Source organism: Stenella coeruleoalba, assembly GCF_951394435.1.
Source record: "Stenella coeruleoalba genome assembly, chromosome: 4".
In the NCBI taxonomy this organism is placed as follows: domain Eukaryota; kingdom Metazoa; phylum Chordata; class Mammalia; order Artiodactyla; family Delphinidae; genus Stenella; species Stenella coeruleoalba.
The window spans coordinates 146,713,749-146,737,403 of record NC_137149.1 but is presented as its reverse complement, the minus strand read 5'-3'; the positions used below and the strand labels follow the sequence as shown (position 1 = coordinate 146,737,403).

General features: G+C 46.1%; 1 protein-coding gene across 7 annotated transcripts in view; it reads left to right on the top strand.

The window, feature by feature from the left end:
• RAPGEF2 (Rap guanine nucleotide exchange factor 2) overlaps window positions 1-23,655 on the top strand; it is a 246,004-nt gene that overhangs the window by 219,832 nt on the left and 2,517 nt on the right. For 6 of the 7 annotated variants that reach the window (XM_079919702.1, XM_079919701.1, XM_079919705.1 and 3 more), the window contains 12 exons: window positions 2,917-3,074; window positions 3,662-3,902; window positions 6,269-6,652; window positions 8,433-8,644; window positions 8,734-8,857; window positions 9,454-9,477; window positions 10,528-10,751; window positions 12,197-12,391; window positions 15,749-15,901; window positions 18,475-18,700; window positions 19,483-20,042; window positions 22,364-22,636. In XM_079919702.1, the coding sequence (XP_079775828.1) occupies window positions 2,917-3,074; window positions 3,662-3,902; window positions 6,269-6,652; window positions 8,433-8,644; window positions 8,734-8,857; window positions 9,454-9,477; window positions 10,528-10,751; window positions 12,197-12,391; window positions 15,749-15,901; window positions 18,475-18,700; window positions 19,483-20,042; window positions 22,364-22,636 (2,774 nt within the window). The remainder of the gene's footprint in view (window positions 1-2,916; window positions 3,075-3,661; window positions 3,903-6,268; window positions 6,653-8,432; window positions 8,645-8,733; window positions 8,858-9,453; window positions 9,478-10,527; window positions 10,752-12,196; window positions 12,392-15,748; window positions 15,902-18,474; window positions 18,701-19,482; window positions 20,043-22,363; window positions 22,637-23,655) is intronic. The other variant, XM_079919703.1, reaches the window with a different exon arrangement.

Below are 23,655 nucleotides of genomic sequence, written 5' to 3'. Positions count from 1 at the left end.
AAATTTGTTTTTTATTTTTTGGCTGCGCTGGTCTTCATTGCGGCATGTGGGCTCTTCGTTGCAGGCTTCTCTTTAGTTGTGGCATGCGGGCTCTCTAGTTGTGGCACGCGGGCTCAGTAGTTGTGGTGCACAGGCTCTAGAGCACGCGGGCTCAGTAGTTGTGGCACGTGGGCTCAGTAGTTGCGGTGCGCAGGCTCTAGAGCACGCGGGCTCAGTAGCTGTGGCACGCGGGCTCAGTAGTTGCGGTGCGCAGGCTCTAGAGCACGCGGGCTCAGTAGTTGTGGCACATGGGCTTCTCTCTAGCTGTGGCATGCAGGTTTAGTTGCCCCGCGGCACGTGGGATCTTAGTTCCCCGACCAGGGATCGAACCCACATCCCCTGCATTGGAAGGTGGATTCTTAACCACTGGACCATCAGGGAAGTCCCAGATGAATCTTCCAGATATACTGTTGTTTTTTTTTTTCTCTCTCAAACATTATCAGTATCACAGAAGCTAAGATGTTGGATGGTGGCAGCCTGACAAGGACAGGCCCGGAAAAGTGATGTGACTATGGGGTGGGTGGGCAGGAGGCTGGTAAAGCTCGGGTCTGTTTGTCGGGTAAGTGGAGAAAGACTGCAGAACCCTGAGGTAAGAGAGAATAAACCAACAGACTACATATAAAGTTAACCAAGGACAAAAAATCTCAGTAGCAGTGAGAGAGTTCTAGAGGTCCAGCAACAAGCGAATGTGCTCGGATGTGGACCTTTCTGAACTAAGCCTTTAATATAAAGTAGTTTCAGTCCAAGAGTAACCCTGCCTCTGTGGACGGCAGAGATACAGCTGATAGTAGAGCGTTAGATCATCATGCTTGGTATTGAAACGTTGCTGAGAAACAGCTCGGAAGAAGGCTGCTCGTTGGGGGTTGCCTCGAGTGCGCCAGGATTGATAGCATCTGGGCCAGCAAAGGCCCAGTTGGCTCTGTCTTTGGTCTGAGTCCATAGCAGTTGTCTCATGTACGTATGACATCTAATATTTTTGGCAGTAAAGCCTGGTTTATATGGATGAAAAATAAAATTCCGCTAAAAATGTGAAGGTTTTATTTAATGTTGCATAGCACATGAATCCTTTTTGTCTGTAGATACATGCCTCTATGCACTTAAATGGAAATTTAATTTTGTTGTGGACTTACCTTTGAATCTTTTTTTAACTGTTAATTGCAATAGAGCTGATTTACAGTGTTGCGTTAGTTTCAGGTGTACGGCAAAGTGATTCCGTTTTATATATACCTACTTTTTAGATTCTTTTCCCATATAGGTTATTACGAGATATTGAGTATAGTTCCTCAGGCTAAGCAGCCTTGTTGGTTATCTGTTTTATATATAGTAGTGTGTATATGTTAATCCCAAACTCCTAATGTATCCCTCCCCACCTTCCCCTCTGGTTACCGTAAGTTTGTTTTCTATGTCTGTGAGGCTATTTCTGTTTTGTAAATAAGTTCATTTGTACCATTTTTTAATATTCCACATGTAAGCGATATCATAGATAATTTGTTGTTCTCTGTCTGACTTACTTCACTTAGTGTGGTAATCTCTAGGTCCATCCATGTTGATGCAAATGGCATTGTTTCATTCCTTTTTGTGGCTGAGTAATATTCCATTGTTTATATACCACGTCTTCTTTATCCATTCATCTGTTGATGGACACTTAGGTCGCTTCCACAACTGACTATTGTAAATAGTGCTGCTATGAACACTGAGGTGCGTGTATCTTTTCAAATTAGTGTTTTCTCCAGATACATGCCCAGGAGTGGGATCGCTGGATGATATTTACCTATGAAGTTTGAAGAATTTACACTAAAATCATCTTTGGTCTTGTGCTTGCTTATTTGCCTCTGTAATTTCCATTTCCCTCCCAAATAAAGAGGACGAATGCTGCTAGATTTTGGTAGTTATTTTGATCAAGCTGTCATGTCCGAAAGCCTAACTGATTTCTAAGTGTCTTAATTATGGCACCTTGGTTGGTATCCCAACCTTAGTATGATCTTCTTTCTCCTTGTTCAAGGTATTTATAGAGATTGGTCAGAGCTTGTGTTCTACTTCTTTCGTGTTTGTTTGTGCTTATCGTTTCATTCTGATGTTTTGTTTTGGAAACAGTTGGCCCTTCAAATCTAGAAATAATGTTATGTATTATTAAACCATGTTTCAAGAGTTGTCCCCAGGCTTTTATAAATGGAAATGAGTTTGTAGCTATCCATAGTAAGTAGTATTTCTCTGGGAGCTTAAACGTAGAACTAGAAATTTTGAGTAGTGAGTTCAAAGTGAAAGTGAGTCATTGGGTTTCCATTGCCTCTTTTTTGATGCCAAGAAATGTCACCATGCACCACTGCTTTTTTAGGCTCTGTATAATTAAGAAATAATGTATGTGTCAAGCTTTCTTTACATTTGACTCCATCATGATCTCATTTATTTCTCTGAAACACTGGAGAATGAAGTTGGGACAGTTTGGATGTTTTTTTCTCTATTCATTTTTTTACTCAATTTCTTCATTTCTTTAAGATTATAAAACAACTTACCCTTCTGAGGCAGAAGTCATCATTTGAGTGACTGAATGCCTTTTTAAAAATGTGCTTTTTCTTAAATCTATTTCCATGATTTACTAGGGCTTATCTTTTCTGAATATATGTCTGTACTCAGAAACTACTAATATTTGTTATGATTTGTCTTAAGCTAAAAAGGCAAAGGTTTTAGAGAAACATGCTACGCAGTTAAGAACATGAGTTGGATACGCTTAAGCAGTAGTTGCTTTTGCAAGTTCCAACCGAATTTATTAATGATAGTTGTACGTTAACTGCGGGTTTTCTGACATACGGTTTATTCATTGTCCGTGCACACTATCTATTGATGAGTCATAACTTTTTACCTTTCCTCTTGGTTCAGTGACATCGGGATCGGTCAGTCTCAGGATGACAGCATAGTCGGATTAAGGCAGACCAAGCACATCCCGACCGCGCTGCCGGTCAGTGGAACCTTATCGTCCAGTAACCCTGATTTACTGCAGTCCCATCATCGCATCTTAGACTTCAGTGCTACTCCTGGTAAGCGTGGCCCACACTGCTTTTGTTTTCTCGTCTCTTTTTCTCCTGACATAACGGTAATGCTGTGTGTCTCTCTCTCGGCGTGGCATGGACTCTATCAGATGCTAAACGTCAGGATAAAATGTAAATTTCCAACAGCTGGAACCGGTTCATCTTTATTCTTCAGACCAATCTGATATGCCCACGTGCAAATGAATCTCTCTGAACTTGCATTCTTTTTCCTAAAATGAAGTTAGCACGTACCATGCAGGTATCACCAGGTCATGTTAAATAAAGAGTTCAGAGGCATATTTTCAGTCAGCTTCCTGGGCTCTTCAGTGTAATAAAGATGCCAGCCTGACCACCCTGCATGCCGCTCTTGGGACCTGATCTGTTTGCCTTTGTCTCTGGGTAATGTGACTATCTTTAGGCAGATGTGTTCATGTAGCGTGCCTGTATGTTGACTAAGTGAATCTTTGCAGGAGGGTTGAAGTAAGGGAGAGATGACAGTTTAGCATCATCTTCTCTGAGGAGACGCTTTCAGGTTGCATTCCTTAATTGTATTGCCAGGTCCTGAAATCCTTTCTCCTGGCTCTTCTTTCCCCCAGACTTGCCAGATCAAGTGTTAAGGGTTTTCAAGGCTGACCAGCAAAGCAGATACATCATGATCAGTAAGGACACCACGGCGAAGGAGGTGGTCATTCAGGCCATCCGAGAGTTTGCTGTGACCACCACCCCGGATCAGTACTCACTCTGTGAGGTCTCTGTCACACCAGAGGGAGTGATCAAACAAAGGAGACTTCCGGATCAGCTTTCCAAACTCGCCGACAGAATACAGCTGAGTGGAAGGTAGACGTCATCTATCCTGTCGGATTTCTTTACCCCGTCCTTAAACCCACACCAGAGTCTGGTGAACGCTTTCTAAGGGTTTTTAAAATAAGTTGCAGATTAAAAGCAAGGTTTTCCCCATTCACCAAGCATTGCCGTATCAAAGGAAATGCACACAGTAGACTGTGGACCCCTCGCAAGGATCTCTTAGGAGCTCGTGCAAAACAAGGGCGCTGTGACCTGACCATTGTCACTGCTGGCCAGTGCTCACGCTCCCATAAGGACGCGCAGGAGGGCATCTCCCGTCTCCTGGCAGACACACCTTCACAAACACATCTTCCACTAGTATCCTCTGTCACCCGCTCCTGCCTACCGGACTTTTCCAGGAACTTCGTTTGTTTACGCGGAGATGTCTGTGACAGTGTGGCTGGCTGAAACTGCCTGTTATTGTTCATAACACTATGAAAAACCCTTCTTAACTCTGGAACCAAAGCTCATTTGCCTCAGGGTGTGGTCTGCTGCTGCTTGGTCTTCAGAGCGCTTCTGTCACACAGTACTCGTAGGAAAATATCGTATGGGGTCTTGTCAGCCTCTTGCATGGTGTTTCCATTGATAGCCTCAAATCACAAATAAGGGAAAGTTGAAAAAGTAGTTCGGTTTTGGCTCTCGTATAATGACTAGATTCGGCACTTACTGAAAATTGTTTTCATAAGTCACGTTTTTTCTTTTTTTCTTGCCATACGGAGTGTTTCATTGTCTTCTTTTTTTTTTAATTTATTTATTCATTTATTTATTTTTGGCTGTGTTGGGTCTTCATTTCTGTGCGAGGGTTTTCTCTAGTTGTGGCAAGCGGGGCTACTCTCCATCGCGGTGCGCGGGCCTCTCACTGTCGCGGCCTCTCCTGCTGCGGAGCACAGGCTCCAGACGCACAGAGCTCAGAATTTGTGGCTCACGGGCCCAGTTGCTCCGTGGCACGTGGGATCTTCCCAGACCAGGGCTCGAACCCGTGTCCCCTGCATTGGCAGGCAGACTCTCAACGACTGCGCCACCAGGGAAGCCCTCATTGTATTCTTGACTTCTTCGTGTTATGCATCTAAACCTGGTTTAATTCATTCAGAGCTTCTGCGTTCTTGCTGTCAACTATAACTTCCTTTGTCTTCTTCACTTTCACTTTATTTCCAGCCCTGACACTAGTGGGTAGGGTTGTTTTAGGAGGCCCATTGTCTCGTTATCATTTGAATATGCATTGACCTATGTGTGATCTTGGTGGAGTTCTCCAAATCTCACTGAGGTGCAGAGTCATGATTCACAGTCAGTATTCAAGAAAATTGCAAATGGATTCACATCGTGGGCTTCATGAGTAATCAAAACTGAGAACGTGGGCTTCCCTGGTGGCACAGTGGTTGGGAGTCCGCCTGCCGATGCAGGGGACACGGGTTCATGCCCCGGTCCGGGAGGATCCCACATGCCGCAGAGCTGCTGGGCCTGTGAGCCACGGCCACTGAGCCTGCGCGTCCGGAGCCTGTGCTCCGCAACGGGAGAGGCCACAACAGTGAGAGGCCCACATACTACAAAAAAAAAAAAAAAATTGAGAACGTGAAATCTGTGAGTGTCAAGGTCCCGAGGTCTGTGTCTTCGGCGATATACGCAGAAGGCCAGTTTAGCAGGACCACCCTGCTCATTCTGTTTCTTCCTTTATGGAATCTGGCTTAAGGAGAGCATCTTTGTATAAAATCGGGGAAAAAAAAATCACAGGGTAAACATCTGGATTCTGTTTTTGTCAAGTCACTTAACGGAGGGAAAGGAGCACTAACCCTGAGTTTTCTCTCTACAGCTGGCGTACATCTCTGGGAGCCTCCGTTTCCTCATCTGACAAATAGGAATAATACCTGTCCCACTTACTTGGAGGGTTTTCATGAAAATCAGATATTTGAACGTTAAAATCTATTTTTAGGATCGTTCTCCTCATAGGATCAAATAGAGGGAGATAGCTTACAGGTTTCTTTGGTATTTGAATAAATAGGTTGGATTGATCAATCTTTCCTGTTTCCTTCCGTAGAGCTTTTTTCATTATTTAAACTGAAAATTTTTTAAATTTAGCTATTTTCTGTCCTTTTTAGCAAAAAAAAAAGGTAATCTAGAAGGCAGGGAAGGACAAGACAAAATGGATTGCACCTGGTACAGATGCAATTCCATGTGATGCGTCAGTTTCTGTCGGTGGCTCTGGGCCGGGTTCTGTGATCTGGTGACCGAGGAGCTGCTGCCTTCTCTGTCTGTCCTTCCGTCATTCAGTGGAGTGTTCTCACCACCGTTCAGCAGACAGCATCGTTCTTTCAAGGAGTATCGTGAGACTGCTGCTCAGGCTCTGAATTCTGTGTCTCTCACAGGTATTACTTGAAAAACAACATGGAGACAGAGACCCTTTGTTCGGATGAAGATGCTCAGGAGCTGCTGAGAGAGAGTCAGATCTCCCTGCTGCAGCTCAGCACCGTAGAGGTGGCCACGCAGCTCTCCATGCGGAACTTTGAGCTCTTCCGCAACATCGAACCCACTGAGTATATCGATGATTTATTTAAGCTCAGATCGAAAACCAGCTGTGCCAACCTGAAGAAATTCGAGGAGGTCATTAACCAGGAGACGTTCTGGGTAGCCTCTGAGATTCTGCGGGAGACGAACCAGCTGAAGAGGATGAAGACCATTAAGCATTTCATCAAGATCGCTCTGCACTGCAGGGAGTGCAAGAATTTTAACTCCATGTTTGCAATCATCAGGTAAGAGCATATTTGTCGTGAGGTTCGATTCAGTTTGCAGATTTAAACATGCATCAATCCCTGAAAGCCATAGACTCTGTGTGAGTGTAGTAGTTTTTAATTGCATCATATGGAACGATTCTTTTTCTCTGAATCCTAATCTTAATCCTTAATTTAAAATCTCTTGTAATGGATGGACCTAGAGATGATCGTACTAAGTGAAGTAAGCCAGACAAAGACGAATATCATATGATATTGCTTATATGTGGAATCTTAAATATATATATATATATAAATGAACCTATTTACAAAACAGAAACAGGCTCACAGACGTACAAAACAAATGTATACTTAGCAAAGGGGGAAGAGGTTGGCGAGGGGTAAATCAGGAGTTTGGGATTAACAGATACACACAACTATATAGAAAATAGATAACCAACAAGGACCTACTGTGCCACACAGGGAACTCTCCTCAGTATTTTGTAATAGCCTATAAGGGAAAAGAATCTGAAAACGAATAGATATATTCTTTTTATATATAGATAGAATAGATATATATAGATATGTGTGTGTGTGTGTGTGTGTGTGTATGATGAATCACTCTGCTGTGTATACCTGAAACTAACACAACACTGTAAATCAGCTGTACTTCAAAAAACATTCTCTTTTATGCTAATTTAAAGCCCAGAAAATCTTATATTCACCACTTTTTTAGCTCTGTGACTTTGGGCAAATTATTTGAACTTCTCTGAAAGTCAGTTTATTTCTCTATAAAACAACAGTGACCCAAAGAGTTATCAAGTAGACTAAATGACACAATGTATGTGGCGTTCCATCAGCCGGCACACAGCAGGGGGATGCCTAGTAAATGTTACTTTTCTTCCCTTTTAAGTGCTTAGACTGAGGCTGGAAGAAAGTGCAGACTGAAACAATGAGCAATATTGACGTTGATGGTGATGATTCAGTTAGTCATTTTTTCTGTCTAGGAGTTTGATCATGCTCTTATTGGTTTTTTGTTTTTTTTTTTCTACGTGGCGTATAGTTGCTTTACAATGTTGTGATAGTTTCTGCTGTACAGCGACCTGAATCATTGATATGCATACATATATCCCCTCTTTTTTGGATTTCCTTCCCATTTGTGTCACCACTGAGCACTGAGTAGAGTTCCCTGTGCTCTACAGTAGGTTCCCATCAGTTGTCTATCGTATACATAATATCAATAGCGTCTACATGTGGATCCCAATCTCCCAATTCCTCCCCTCCCCCCGCTTTCCCCCTTGGTATCCATACATTTGTTCTCTACGTCTGTGTCTCTATTTCTGCTTTGTAGATAAGATGGTCTATACCAGTTTTTTCAGATTCCACATATATGTGTCAATGTACGATATCTGTTACTCTTGCTGTTCTTATGGCTTTTGTTTCATGTTACAACTCTAGGATATTTGTCCCGTCTGTTTTATCAGACGGCTGCTTGGCACCAAGCACTTTACGTACGGAGAGGAAGCAACGAAACACAGCCCTGCCTTCAGGACACCTGGCATTCCAGTTGTTCTGCCCACAGTAAACAGACCGGGAGGGTGTAAAGGGAAAAAGAGTAAAACCCCTCGGCCCTGTCCCTGGTTCCAGCTTCAGGTCTCATTACCCAGAGTCATTAACACTCTTATGAATCCTGTACTTGGCTCTGCATACACAGCACTCACACAGAGCTGTTACATGTTAAGAAATAAACAGCATGCTCTTCTACTTACTTCGTAAGGATGAGGCATGCAATTTTAGACCGCTTTTCTTTTTTCCGCCTCAGCGGTCTAAACCTGGCACCGGTGGCAAGACTGCGAACCACCTGGGAAAAACTTCCCAATAAATACGAAAAGCTGTTTCAGGATCTCCAAGACCTGTTTGATCCTTCCAGAAACATGGCAAAATACCGCAATGTCCTCAACAGTCAAAACCTACAGCCTCCCATCATCCCCCTGTTCCCGGTGATCAAGAAGGACCTCACGTTCCTTCACGAGGGTAAGTGTAAGTTGGAGGATTTCTGTCTCCACTTGTGGAGGCGTCGGGTAAATGCCATGTGATTCCCTTTTCCTTTTTGCCAATTACAGGGAACGACTCCAAAGTCGACGGGCTGGTCAATTTTGAGAAGCTAAGAATGATTGCAAAAGAAATTCGTCACGTTGGCCGAATGGCCTCTGTGAACATGGACCCTGCCCTCATGTTCAGGACTCGGTGAGTGTGTCCCCCTCAGCAGTGCTCGCGGGGTTAGAGAAGGTTGAGCTTAGCGCTTCCTAGTAAATGAGAAGATTTTGAATAGGCCCGCCTGTAGCATGGTGACATGTACCAGGCTGTGTGGGGAATCTCCGTCGAGCTCTGATTGGGAATGACTGTGATCCCACATCCAGTGCACTGTGGGCTGTCGTGAAAACAGTCGGTCCCTCTGACATTTTTCATTGACCGTGAGGCACAGCTATTTTTATTTTTCAGAACGCTGACTTGCAGAGCTAAAAGGTGTAATGGATAGTATGAACTAAAATATGTAAACAACCCGAACAGTATTGTCTCACTGCCCACACAAGGGATTTAGCCGTCAGTGTAGCCGAGAACGATGAATGCAGTGAAGGAGAGAACAGAAGTCTTTAGAAGCAAATATTTACATATGTTTGTCTTTTGAGCCAGAAAACCGTTGCTGGTCAAGTTGTTTGTGTGAGGAGGTTTGTGGGCTTCTAGTACTGCTTGTCCAGAAGTCTAGTCCTTTCTTTCTGAGCTTGTGATCTCTCTGTCTCTCTCTACACCCATGCTTCAACCTCCACGGCTCTCACTTACAGGAAGAAGAAGTGGAGGAGTCTGGGGTAAGTGGCGGGGACACTGCACACCCACACTGTTCTCGTCCCGCTCGTGGCATTGTTTTCTTACCTGCTGTGTTTTCTGATGCTTTGCATTTTTGCATTTTTTTCCTAACCCTCTTGCTCTAGCAGAATTTCAGTTGGCAAACTGACTTCAAGTTTCATCTACTGGGGCTTTTGCTTTCGAGGTCATGACCCAAGAGAGCTGTGAAATGATTGATGATTGTTCTGGGGAGCAGTAGGCCAGGCCTACTCCTGAGCTTTCAGAAAGACTTCATTTTAATATAATTTGTGTGTTCTGAAATGAGAAAAATCTAACCTGGGGTGAGGGGAGAAAGGACGTCAGAAGGAAAAATTGTGCAGTTTAAACGCTATTGCACAGATTTTTGAGAAGTAAATCTATGTCGTACAAAAGGTGCCCCTCGGTGTTAAAACTAGATTTTTTACAGCTCAACTAACTACTGTTTTCATCCTATAAACCGACTCTTTTCCAAAATAATTCTTAACAACTCATGTGCTAGTTTCCATACATGTGTTTTCACATTTGCATGACCATTTTATTAACAGATTGACCATATTACTTGACGAACTCACTACATTTAACCCAAGCAATAAGAAAACAATCGTGAACATTGTAATTTCTTTAAATTTATGTAAGACATCCTCTTTAGGACAAAAAAGATTAATGTCACTCTTAATGATTGCAACTGTGTGTTTATTCTTGCATGAGCTTTGACATATAATCATTATTACTTGCTGGCTTCTACGAGAGAGCTGCCTTGAAGGCTCTATAGAGGCGAAAAGTAGAATTTTCTAGTTGGAACAGAACAAGTGCCAAACATACATGTGTATGTAGAGTGTATGTAGGATTCTTCTCAAACTTGAAGAAAATTTTTTTGATCTGTATGATTCTCTATTCCTTTGTAAAGTTTACTTACCAGAATGAGGCATGTGGCCTTCTGAACGTAGACTCTTTGTAGGCGTGTCGGCACGTTTCCAGGAGATACAGGGATCCCATGCTGGGGCGAGCTGCAGCTCTACCTTTTCGTCTTCCAGGTCTCTCAGCCAGGGTAGTACAAACGCAACAGTGCTAGACGTTGCTCAGACAGGTGGTCACAAAAAGCGGGTGCGTCGTAGCTCCTTTCTCAATGCCAAAAAGCTGTACGAGGACGCCCAGATGGCCCGAAAGGTGAAGCAGTACCTGTCCAACTTGGAGCTGGAGATGGACGAGGAGAGCCTCCAGACGCTATCCCTGCAGTGCGAGCCGGCCACCAACACATGTGAGTTTCTCCTTAAGGTGGCTGCCGGGTCCGGCTGGAATGCAGATTGGTTTCCTGTGCGGATAAAGCAGGGCTGGGCCCAGGGGGAGCTAGCATCCTGAGACACGCTCGCCTTTCCCTTGAAGGCGGCTCTGGGGACCGCGCGGCGCCGTCCTGGGCTGAGCCCCGTCCGTGCCCAGCGGGGTTCGCATGGGGACCACGACACCGTAGGCTTCTTCGGGGTCACCGGCTTTGGTTTCATCCCGACGCAGCCAGAGTGCCGTCAGGGGACACAGGGGCAGGTGCAGCTCCCATTTGCATCCCTTGTTCTCTCACAAAGATACTTGCCACGTGACGGGCGGCCTGGGAGCGGCACAGAGCTAGGTGCGCTGGCTGCCTCTGACCCCCTCAGCTCGGCCGGCACTTGGCAATGAGTTCAGCTACGTGTAAGGCAGGAATTCTCCACCGGGAACCACAGCTCAGCCTAATGTGTAGCTCCCCAGCCTCTGAAAGTCCGGCCAGGCCAGAAACGGGGGCTACGTTCTCTTTCTCGGCATCCGTATTTGTAAGACAGAGGCGTCTTCCGTTTAGGACACTTTGGGGTCTTTTATGGGCAAGTTTGAAGATACTTTCTATAGGACTTAAATGTTAGGTCATTTGAGAAAGATTCAGGTTATCAGACGTACCCAGGACACTCTTAAAGCACCGTGTGTCATGGTGAAGAGTTTGTCCTCAAGAGGGAGAGGGGTCTGAGTTCAGATCCTGTTTGTTCCTTGTACTAACAGTGTCACCTTAGGCCGGTTACTTGAGCTCCATTATGTGTAAGATGGGGGAAGGAAGTCATTGAGTTGTCTTCAATATTAATACACTTAAAATACAGCATTTAATTGCCCTGTTAAATTGGCTTGCTTTCCATCTGCCGTGGAATTATACACTCAGTACAGTGCTCAAGGAGTATTGGCTGCTATTAGCAACATAGATAATTCTACCCCATTGGAGAGAGAATTTGATAGTGACAAGACTGCAGCTAGTATCATCTGCTAAATTAAAACTAAGCTCATATATGTCAAGACATTTTGGGTGTCATTTTAGAAAAATAATTCCTAGTGGTCTTCCTGTTGTAGCTTGTATAATAGGTTTGTGTTTTTCGTAGACATACGTACAGCGTACTGAGCTATCCACATTTTTCGTTTCTTTTTAAATGTGGTACTTGAAACAGTATCATCTCTTGAGACGGCTTGTTTCATAAAGTGAATCTTGGTTCCGTCGCGCCTTCTTTCTGTGACGGAGGCTCTCCCCCCGCCCGCCCCTGTTTCTCTCCTTTATCTATGGGCCACAGGGGAAAAAAAGATACATATTTCAGTGTTCTAACTGTAGGAAATGCTCGTGCGGTTGTAAAAGTATCCCGTGTGTGGCCACTAACTTCTTAAACTTCTCGTTCTGTTTTCACACCGAACAATTACCAGTGCCTAAGAATCCCGGTGACAGAAAGCCTGTCAAGGCCGACACCTCCCCGGTGGCCCCGAGGGCAGGGCTGCAGCCGAAGCCGCCGCCGCAGGCTCCGCAGCCGTCACAGAGGCCCAGCCCGGGGCTGCAGCTTCCCGCCGTGCCCCTCTATCCTTCGCGGAAGAAAGTGCCCCTACGGGATCTCCCGCCTTTCGGTAGGTGACTAAGTTCGCGCACACTTTTTTTTTTTTTTTCCCTCTTAATTTACTTTCTGTTGACGTAGAGTTGAATTACACTGTTGTGTGACTACAGTCAGTTAATCTTTGACAAAGGAGGCGGGAACATGCGGTGGGGAAGCGACAGTCTCTTTGGCGAGTGGTGCTGGGAAAGCTGGACGGCCGCCGCATGCAAATCAGTGACGTCAGGACACATGCCCTCGTGGCCGGCGCAAAAGCATGAACTCACAATGGCTCACAGACTTCAACGGAAGACAGGACACCATGCAACTCCTGGAAGAGAACACAGGCAAAACATTCTCTGACATAAATCGTAGCAGTGTTTTCTTAGGTCAGTTTCCCAAGGCAATGGACATAAAAGCAAAAAATAAACAGATGGGACCTAATGAAGCTTACAAACTTCTGCTCAGCGAAGGAAACCGTAAACAAAACGAAAAGACAGCCCGTGGGCACTTCCCTAATGGCACAGCGGTTAAGACTCCACGCTCCCAATGCAGGGCGCCCGGGTTCTATTCCTGGTCCGGGAACTACATCCCACATTGCATGCTGCAAGTGAGAGTTCTCATGCCACAACTAAGGAGCCCCCGAGCCGCAACCAGGGAGCCCACCTGCCACAACTAATACCAACACAACCAAATAAATAAATATTAAGAAAAAAAGAAGAAGAGGCAACCTTTGGTCTGGGAGAACATATTTGCAAACAATGTGACCGACAAGGACTTAATTTCCAAAATATACAGACGGCTCGTGTAATTCGACAACAAAAAAACAAACAACCCACAACCCTCTTTTGGTGCTGTTCATTCACTGCCTGCTTCTCAGACTAGGAAGCGATACTTATCACGGGTAACTTCGTCTGGTATACTTGAATGTCCCTCTGGTTGTTCCCTCTTTATAAGACATTAATGTTCACAGAGTTAAACTTTACTTTTACCCGTGAGAAGGACTGTTTTCATAGAGCATCTCATTTAATCATGCTCGTTTGTCATAGCAGTGGAGGCAAGGCATGCCATGGGGAAATTATGCTATTACTCATTTAATTTTTAACAAGTACAGAGGCTGTTTTGTCCATATACCTTGTTTAAACTAGCTTTGCCTTATGATCAGTGAGTTGCTGGAATTTAGGCGGAATATTTTTAAGTGAAATGATTCGTCTGGAGGCGAACTCTCATTTGTTGAATCACTGATTCTGTAACTTGGGAGGAAAATACAGTCAGTTCGTGAGTGTAAAGGAGCCAAAGCAGGGACTCCCCTGGTGGTCCAGTGGTAAAGAATCCACCTTCCAATGCAGGGGATGGGGGTTCAATCCCTGGTCGGGGAATTAAGATGCCACATGCCGCAGAGCAGCTAAGCCCATGAGCCACAACTACTGAGCCCACGTGCCACAACTACTGAAGCCCACACGCGTAGAGCCCATGCTCCGCAACAAGAGAAGCCACCGCAATGAGAAGCCTGCGCACTGCAGTGAAGAGTAGCCCCCGCTCGCCGCAACTAGAGAAAGCCCGCGTGCAGCAACGAAGACCCAACGCAGCCAAAAATAAAAAAATACTTACATTGTTCCCCCATCACAAGTGAACTGAATTAGTGTTCCTTTGTCCACTGTTTGGGTTTTTTTTTTTAATTATTATTTTTTTTTGGCCGCACTGCGCAGCATGCAGAATCTTAGTTCCCCGACCAGGGATTGAACCCGTGCCCCCTGCAGTGGAAGCATGGAGTCTTAACCACTGGACCACCAGGGAAGTCTCTCCACTGTGTTGTTAATATTCTTATATTCCCAAGTCCCCCGTAAGCCGACCTCTACTGCCTCTTTTCTGTCGAGCTTCTGATATGGACACAGCCTGTTAACCCCCATGTAGGTGTACCTGATGGAAAGCCATCCCCAGCCCCCTTCCCCAGAGAGACTCTCTCTCCAATATTTTTAGGCCTATTTGAATTTATGACCTTTAGAAATGCGGATGGGATAGTCATGTGTCTTCTTAGGATAGTTTCACATTTAAAGTCACAGAATATAACATAGTAACTTAGAGATGCTGGGCCCACCCCCATTCATGAAATAAATTTTGTCTGAATACTTCCTGTATTTTTCACTTCAGTGTCTTCGTCATCCCTAGAGCTACTTTTGAAGTGGAACAGATTTTTCTGAGGCATAGCATCTTCACATCCATCTTCACTGTTTGAAGGCAGCACTTTTTGAATCTGTGAATGATGCTGGCTTGGAAATCTTTTCCAAATCAAGGCTATTCATTCGTGTAGCTTTAGTGTAGCTGGTATTTTCATGTACCCTGTATATATCAGTATCTGCACACGTAATTAAAAGATGGCTTGAAAAGCCATTTTTAAAAGATTGTATTAAAGTAGTATCGCACACTTACAGGTGTTGAGGTGAAATGAAGAATTAGGTCTCCGTTAAATTTCATTGCCTCCTTTTTAATGGATTCTGTTAAGTCTGAGAACATAAAAACTAACATTCACTGAGGTAGTGTCAACCTGTAATGCCTTCCCTCCGGTCTCTTTGTTGTTCAGAATGAGGTAACTGAGAGTGCCTCACAATGAGGCTTAGAAAACATCTCTTAATGTGACTCCCTCATTCCTGAAAGTAAAATTTTAGGGGAAAAATCACCTGGTATTGGCACATGGAATCCTTTTTCTTCTGCCCTACGTCATCCGACTAGATCGTGCACTTGGCGCTGCGCTGGATGGCTTCCCCCTCCGCGCCCCTTTACCGCACTCCTGGGAGCCCTCCCCGGTGGCTTGCAGGACGCTTCTGGGACCCGGCACTCTCTGGGTCCCCTCCTGCCTTCTCTGTCATCCGCTTACTGATCAAATACTGGCCTGATTTCTTAGCGCTCCATCAGTCTGTTTTCTCGCTACTTCCTTTGGGCTCTTGGCTTTCCTTCCATCACTCCCACGTCCCATGAGCTAACTTTTCCAACACCACCAAAATACCTGTTCCCAACCCAAACTTGAGTTCTGATAAATCTTCTGAGCTGCGCCGCTCTCACCCTAACCCAGAGTATTTGCAGATCATCTCTTTGTTTCTTCATCGCTGCCTGATGTATTGTTGAAGAGGGTGGCGGTCACGGTTTGGAACCCAGAGCGGAATGGCAGCAGCAGGCTTTCTGGTCCTCGGCAGGTGTCAGCAGACACACGGCGGGCACCTGGTGCCCCCTGCGATCTCACTGTTTACACGGGCAGAGTACAGAGACCATCGAGCCTGGAAACAACCTGCCACGACGTGTGACATTCAGTCTTAACACAAAAAAAGTGGTTTTGTTCTTCACGGTAGTCTTTTCAGTCTTGGAAATGCATGTTGAAATCATTTTCTTTCTCTTACAGGTATAAACTCTCCACAAGCTTTAAAGAAGATTCTTGCTTTGTCTGAAGAAGGGAGCCTTGAGCGCCACAAGAGGCCGGCAGAAGACACGGTATCGGATGCGTCCTCCCGGTTCTCCTCCCCGCCGACCTCCCCGCAGAGCTCGCCAAGGAAAGGTGACTGGGTGACCCCTCTTCTCCTTCATGGGGACCTGTGCTTTCAGCTGGATCAATTCTAGTTAGAGATTACATCACTTCTGACATTAGAGTCGTTTGAAATGACCTTGGGAATTTGCTGGCGGTCCAGTGGTTAGGACCCCATGCTTTCACCGCCAAGGGTGTGGGTTCGATCCCTGGTCGGGGAACTGAGATCCTGCAAGCCACACAAGTGCCCCCCCCCCCCCCGCCAAAAAAAAAAGACACGATATGTAACACCCAATGGATTTTTTTTTTCTCCTCAGTTTATAAATTTGGAAGAATTTTGGTACTTTTTAATATTATAGTTATAAATAAATAGTGTCAAGCTTATATAACTATATAAGCCCCTTCAAAAATTCATTTTTTTACTGATTGTAAGTGTGGAAATAATTCTTTTTATACTAACAGTTGTTCTAACTAAATATAATTACATAGCATTCATCACAGAGTAGAGGCCTATAAAAACATAAGAAAAACTACTATCTTCCTGATTTATCTTTCATTGTGTTAACATGAGTCTGGATTATCTTTTTTGTTGCTATCTTGTTTTATTTTTAAGGAGATTAAATTTTAGGCACTCAAACTCTCCTTCTGATATTAATGCTTTCTTATCTTAAAATACTAGATCACTTTCTGCTGCATAACCTCGGGGTTACTTTCTCCCCACCCTATAATTGAATGGGCGTAAGTAAGCCGGTAATAAACGGCCAGGACAGTTTTCACTAGACGAGGCCAAAGAGATTAATCCGTTGTTAGATTTCACCGGCACAACAAGTATCTTTCCTGCTTTACTTTTCAGCTGTCTCAGACATGTGTGCGTTCTATGGGGGTATCAGTCTCTAGTCCTTGTTCAGTGGGTGCGTCTGAATTCTTCTCTCGTCCGTCGTTGGGTGGCAGTGGCAGTCAGCTGAGATCGTTTGGCTGCGGGCAGTTGGACTAAACCAGCTCCCCATCTTCTCGTGGAAGCGAGAACAGTAGCAAGAATAACAGTGCACCACGGACCTACGGGATAGGTGGGCCAGCAGGAAAAACGGGAAGGGGTCATCTCATTAGCTGAGGAAACTGGGACGATTCCTCCCCATGCCACATGCTCCATCTGAGGGATTATTTCTCTAGAGATTTTGTTTTTTGCGGGGTGGGGCGTAGACTGTTCAGGGAGGGTTTGAAATCTTGTCTGTCAGAACCTGCAGCGTGGTTTATAAGAAGACATTTCATAGGTGAACACGTGAAATCTTATCAAGACCTGTGCAACCTTTTAAAAAAATAAATCAGGAATTCATAATTTACTGAAAGGATGGGGAAGTACTCTTCAGAGAGTAAATCAGCAACATTTAGGTGCTCTAGATGGCATTGTTTTATTAGGTTTTCATTGGGTACATATAATCATATAAAATCAGTAAAAAATAAATGAATACTGAGAAAGGAGTATTTGGATATTTTTGTTAAAGATGTCAAGACAAGCCTCTCTTCCTTTGTGACTTTCAGTTTTAGCAACAAAGAGTTAAGGGTCCTTCAGGCCAAAAAATGGACATCTGTTTAGACATAGTGACGGTCCAGGGAGAAAAATGGAGATTTTGTACATTATGTCCTTCAAAACAATTGGCTTTCATGTGATTTATCCAATATATTATTAATGCTGAAAAATCAAATGGCAAAAATCCAAAGATATCTTCTTCAAGTCTTATTTCTTATTCATACGTGTCCATTTAAAATTATAATGCAGGGGGCTTCCCTGGTGGCGCAGTGGTTAAGAGTCCGCCTGCCGATGCAGGGGACACAGGTTCGTGCCCCGGTCCGGGAGGATCCCACGTGCCGCGGAGCGGCTGGGCCCGTGAGCCATGGCCACTGAGCCTGCGCCTTTAGAGCCTGTGCTCCACAACGGGAGAGGCCACAGCAGTGAGAGGCCCACGTACCGCCAAAAAAAATTATAATACAGGGACTTCCCTGGTGGTCCAGTGGTTAAGACTTAGTGCTCCCAATGCAGGGGGCACGGGTTCGATCCCTGGTCTGGGAACTAAGATCCCATATGCCTCACAGCGTGGCCAAAATAAATAAATTAATTAATTCAAAAAAACAAAAACCCAACATTAAAAAATAAAAATATAATGCAGATCTTTCCAGTGGAGTTATTCTATGCTGTAAAGTTCTAAAAGTGAAAACTCCATTGAAAACAAAATTACTACTGACTTTGCAGGTTGAGAAGAAAACCATACTTTTAAATATAATCCTAGTCATTCTTCATAGTTTCGTTTACATAGACTAATGTAGTATAAGTTATAGTTCAGAGAGCAGCGTCTAGTCGTGCCGTGATCCCGTCTGCATCCATTCCTGGGTCATACGACAGTGTGTTCTTTTTTCCTCTCTAAACTTTCATCAAACACACTAAACTGCAATTGAGTAAAACTTGACTGTAGCTCAGTCCCCAAGTAGAGTGTTTTCTCCCCAGTTCCGCGGTGGCACCTATGGCCTGCATTCTGGTTTTGCTACTGAGGAGACGTCAGCTGGACGCCGTGAACCCTCGGTGTCTAAGGACTGATGTGTTTCCCACGCAGGCTACACTTTGGCTCCGAGTGGCACCGTGGATAACTTCTCAGATTCCGGCCACAGCGAAATCTCCTCACGGTCCAGTATCGTCAGCAACTCCTCCTTCGACTCGCTGCCCGTCTCGCTGCCCGACGAACGGCGCCAGAGGCCATCGGTCGGCACTGTGGAGACCAGCCTGGCCGCAGGCCGGCCGGAGAGGCGGCCGGCGGGGGAGCCCGACCAGTGCAGCCTGGGGTAGGGGCTCGTCCGTGTGCTCGCTCCTCTCTTGCATGTGTGCGGGGCTGTTCACGGGACGCCCAGGGGTGCTCTCCCAGCCCAGTTCTGACGCTCACCATTTCCCGATCACGAAGCGTCATGCAGACTGCTTTCCCAGTGAGGTCCGTCCTGCGCTGGGACACGTTTGCTCTGCGCTGAGGGCAGGGGGCGACTCAGTCCAATGAGCTGCTTTCCCGAAATAGTCAGATTGTAGTGAACACTGTAAGGAAAGTGCTCCTTTACTGTAAGCAGGTCAGTGCTCCTTTCCCCCGTGTTGATATTGTGGTGACGTCACAGGGGAGGAAACTGGACAGGGCCGAGTGGCCACTGTCGCTCAGTCTGGTGGGGCCTAATCCTCTTTCTGGAAGGAAAGGAGGCCGCCTTTCGAGCAAACAGTGGTTGCGTTTTAGCACAGAATTATTAGTTAACAATCTTGGCCTTTCCCCTCCCCTCCCCTCCCCTCTCCTCCCCCTCCCCTCCCCTCTCCTCCCCCCTCCCCTCCCCCTCCCCTCCCCTCCCCCTCCCCTCCCCTCCCCCCTCCCCTCCCCTCCCCTCCCCCCTCCCCTCCCCTCCCCCCTCCCCTCCCCCCTCCCCTCCCCTCTCCTCCCCCCTCCCCTCCCCTCCTCTCCCCTCCCCTCCCCTCTCCTCCCCCCTCCCCTCCCCTCTCCTCCCCCTCCCCTCCCCTCCTCTCCCCTCCTCCCTCCCCTCCCCTCCTCTTCTCTTTATTATTTTTTTTTCTTTGTTTCCCTTTGGCCGCCTAGGTCCTGTGCACCGCTGTCTGAGAGCCGGGGCCTGTACGCTGCAGCTACAGTGATCTCTTCTCCCAGCACAGAGGAGCTTTCCCAAGACCAGGGGGACCGAGCCTCACTTGACGCTGCCGACAGCGGCCGAGGAAGCTGGACGTCGTGCTCCAGCGGCTCCCACGACAACATCCAGACCATCCAGCAGCAGAGGAGCTGGGAGACGCTCCCCTTCGGGCACACTCACTTCGATTACTCAGGGGACGCCGCAGGGTTATGGGCCTCGAGCAGCCACGTGGACCAAATCATGTTTTCCGACCACAGCACAAAGTACAACCGGCAGAGTCAGAGCCGAGAGAGTCTCGATCAAGCCCAGTCCCGGGCAAGCTGGGCCTCCTCCACGGGGTACTGGGGAGAAGACTCGGAGGGGGACACGGGCACCATCAAGCGCAGGGGGGGGAAGGACGTTTCCCTCGAAGCTGAGAGCAGCAGCATGATGTCTGCGAGCGCCGAAGAAGCCAAGCCCGTCGCCATGGCTGCCCACGTGGCCGTGCCGCCCAGCGCCACCAAGGGGCTTATCGGTAAGCTGACCGCGGGCTCTGTCCTGTCTGGGTCGTGGCTGCACCCTGACTTATTTCAAAAGTAAAAGCATGTGTTTGCGGTTCTCCTCCTCATTCTGCCCCACCCATTGCCATGTAGGCCTTCCAAGTTAGCAGTGCACTCAGGATTTTGAAATGAATGGTGGCTAAGACTCCAGGTTCTGTGGTCAGGTGCTTATAAATACCCTGCAACAGTCAACCTTCCATGCACCGTAGCTGTCGGGATCAGTAGGTTGTCCTTATGGGTGTTACCTGCTCTGACGTTGATCTTCTCAGCTGAAAATTATCAGGAAGGATGGCCATTCTCTCTAGAGGAAGAATATTTTTTTGTTTAATTGGAACTGTTCTAAATGTTTTACTATTGTATTTTGTTCCCTTGAATTGTATATTTAGAACTTTACCCTTTGCATATTTAAAAATCTTCTGTCGATGTTTGTTATGCAGGTAAATTTTTCTGTGCTAGACAGATTCCCTCTGCACAGGATAGAACAAGGAGGAGGGTGCTGAGAGATAAGGTAGTGTGTAAGAGCCTGGGAGTCAGGCAGGCTGTGGGTCTGAATCCCTGCTTTGCCACTTTCCTAGCTTTGCGACACTGGGCAAGGCACTAAACAGTGTCTGTTTCCTCATCTGTAAAATGAATTTAATAATTTCTACCAGTGCAGTTGCTATGAGGTTTAAACGAAATCTCTGCAAAACACTAGTGCCTAGTTAGCAGTTCATAAGTAGATGAAAGACACTATCACTTCGCTGCTGCTGTTTCTGTTGTGAAGTCTCTTATGCTCCTTCAGTGCTATCGGGATATATTCTCTATGGCACGTTCAATGTCTGTATAAAGTGTAGGGATACGTCATAGGATACAGAGTGAGAAATTCTGGAATATAATCTTCACAGACATCACTTTCATTAGTAGGGAAATTGTAGTTATTTTATCACGCAGTCATGGGTGGATGTCGAGTTTAATATCTTTTCAAGATGAATAAGGAGAAGACAGTTAACACCTATTCTTAGGTTGCAATTTTTAAAGCACTTTTTTTTTTAATTGAAGTATAGTTGATTTACAATATTGTGTTAGTTTCAGGTGTACAGCAAAGTGATTCAATTATATTTTTTTTTCATATTATTTTCCATTATAGGTTATTACAAGATATTGAATATAGTTCCCTGTGCTATACAGTAAATCCTTGTTTACCTATTTTTATGTAAAGTGGTGTGTATCTGTTAATCCCAAACTCCTAATTTATCCCTCCCCTCTTTTCTTCCCTTTGTAACCATAAATCTATGAGTCTGTTTCTGTTTTGTGTATAAATTCATTTGTATTATATTTTAGATTCCACGTATAAGTGATATCATAAGACATTTGTCTTTGTTTGGCTTCCTTCACTTAGTATGATCATCTCTAGGTCCATCCATGTTGCTGCAAATGGCATTATTTCATTCTTTTTTATGGCTGAGTAATATTCCATTGTATATATGTACCACATCTTCTGTATCCATTCATCTGTCGGTGGGCACACGCGTTGCTTCCACGTCTTGGCAATTGCAAATAGAAAAGCACTTTCTTTTAACAAACTAATACACAGAATTTTTATTGCAAAGGCAAGAAGAATGATTTAAGTTCCTAACAGTTGAGTTTAGAAAGTTGAAGATAATAAAACTTTGCTTTTACTTGCCTTTACAGATTCATGTTTTGTCATGAAATTAATATAAAAGGACTTCAAGAAAAATACATACCTCACATGCACATGGTTTTAAGTTTTGAAATTTGCATCATTTTTTGTACTGTTCTTCCAAATTTATTGTGATTCCCTATTTTCCGAAGTGAGGCCCAAGACTTGAAAGTAACCTGGGATTGATTCTCTGCCTGGTGAGGGTAGATGGCCCAGCAAAGAAGAACAGCTCGCCTGGCCCCCGGGGCAGGGAGATCGGAGGGAACCGCTCACAGGCACCACTCCCGTGTTGCAGGCGTGGGACTGGGTACCTTTCTGTTCCCTTTGCTTCGTGTTTCCAGTAAACCCCAGGGTTGGGCGTTAGCCTGGTTACTGCGTGACAGGTAGAGTCGCTCTGCGGTGACCCGGTGAGAGTTACAGGTACTTAGATTGCTTAGTTTTGCCTGTGCCGCCGGAGATGACCCGGTGCGTGGCGGGTTTGGTGCGCCCCGCCCTGCGCACAGCCCCACACGCCTTTCACCGTGGGCGCTGTTCGTCTTGGTCGTCCGTCCTCCTTCGCGATGAGCGCACGTGGCCTGGGATGCGCTCCCCCGCCCTCCCATGCTGACCGCGGCGCCTTGTCTCTCCCTCCCGCAGCGAGGAAGGAGGGCCGCTACCGGGAGCCGCCGCCCACCCCGCCGGGATACGTGGGCATCCCCATCACCGACTTCCCCGACGCCCACCCGCACCCCGCCCGGAAGCCGCCGGACTACACCGTGGCGCTGCAGCGGTCCAGGATGCTGGCCCGGCCGGCCGAGACCCCCGCCCCGGGCGGCGCCAGGCCCGCCCCGCGGCCGCAGTGGCACCGGCCCGGCGACGACCCGCGCCCCGGCCCCTGCGCGCCCCCGGGCCTTGCCACCGAGGAGGACGGTACATGCGCTTCCCCCAGAGGCCCTGCTTCCCGCCCGGGGTTCCACGCCCGCCCCAGGCCTTGGTGCCAGCCGTTGGGTTGCGTTTTGCTCTTTCCGAAGTGGCTGGAGAAATAACTAAAGATTGCGGAGGGGTCCCCTGTAATACCGTGTGGGCATGGGTGCATTTCCCTCCTAATCCTCGGTTTTCTGAGGAAATGCTATGAGTCCCAGATGAAAGTCTGGTGGAAAAACCCACTTCTCTAGAGCTCTTTTGCCTTCTCTGTACGAGTCCAGCTGGCCGTGCTGGGGTGAGGTTGAAGGGGGAGACCATGCCCCCCTCCTTCCTCCTGCTTTTAAGGTTTGAGTTTAACATGTTTTATTCTGGAAATAATCATTATAGGAAGAAGCAAAACACAATTCATGAAAACTACTTGTAATCCTGCCACTTGCAGATAACTTCCATTAGCATTTTGTTAAATATCCTTCTAGACTTTTTTATATGTATACACGTGTACATTACTTAAGAAGTCATGTGTTGTTTTATAACTTTTTTCAATGAATTTATCATTCATGAGTTTCCAGTCAGTAAATATACAATGTATTTTTATAGTGGGTATGTATATTTAAAGATGTGCATCCCATATACTTTATTTTAAACTTTTTTTTTATAAATTTATTTATTTTATTTATTTATTTTTGGCTGTGTTGGGTCTTTGTTGCGGCACACAGGCTTTCTCCAGTTGCTGCGAGCGGGGGCTACTCTTTGTTGTGGTGCGCGGGCTTCTCATTGCGGTGGTTTCTCTTGTTGCAGAGCACGGGCTCTAGGCGTGTGGGCTTCAGTAGTTGTGGCTCGCGGGCTCAGCAGTTGGGGTGCACAGGCTCTAGAGCGCAGGCTCAGTAGTTGTGGCGCACGAGCTCAGTAGTTGTGGCTCATGGGCTCTAGAGCGCAGGCTCAGTAGTTGTGGTGCACGGGCTCAGTAGTTGTGGCTCCTGGGCTCTAGAGCACAGGCTCAGTAGTTGTGGTGCACGGGCTCAGTA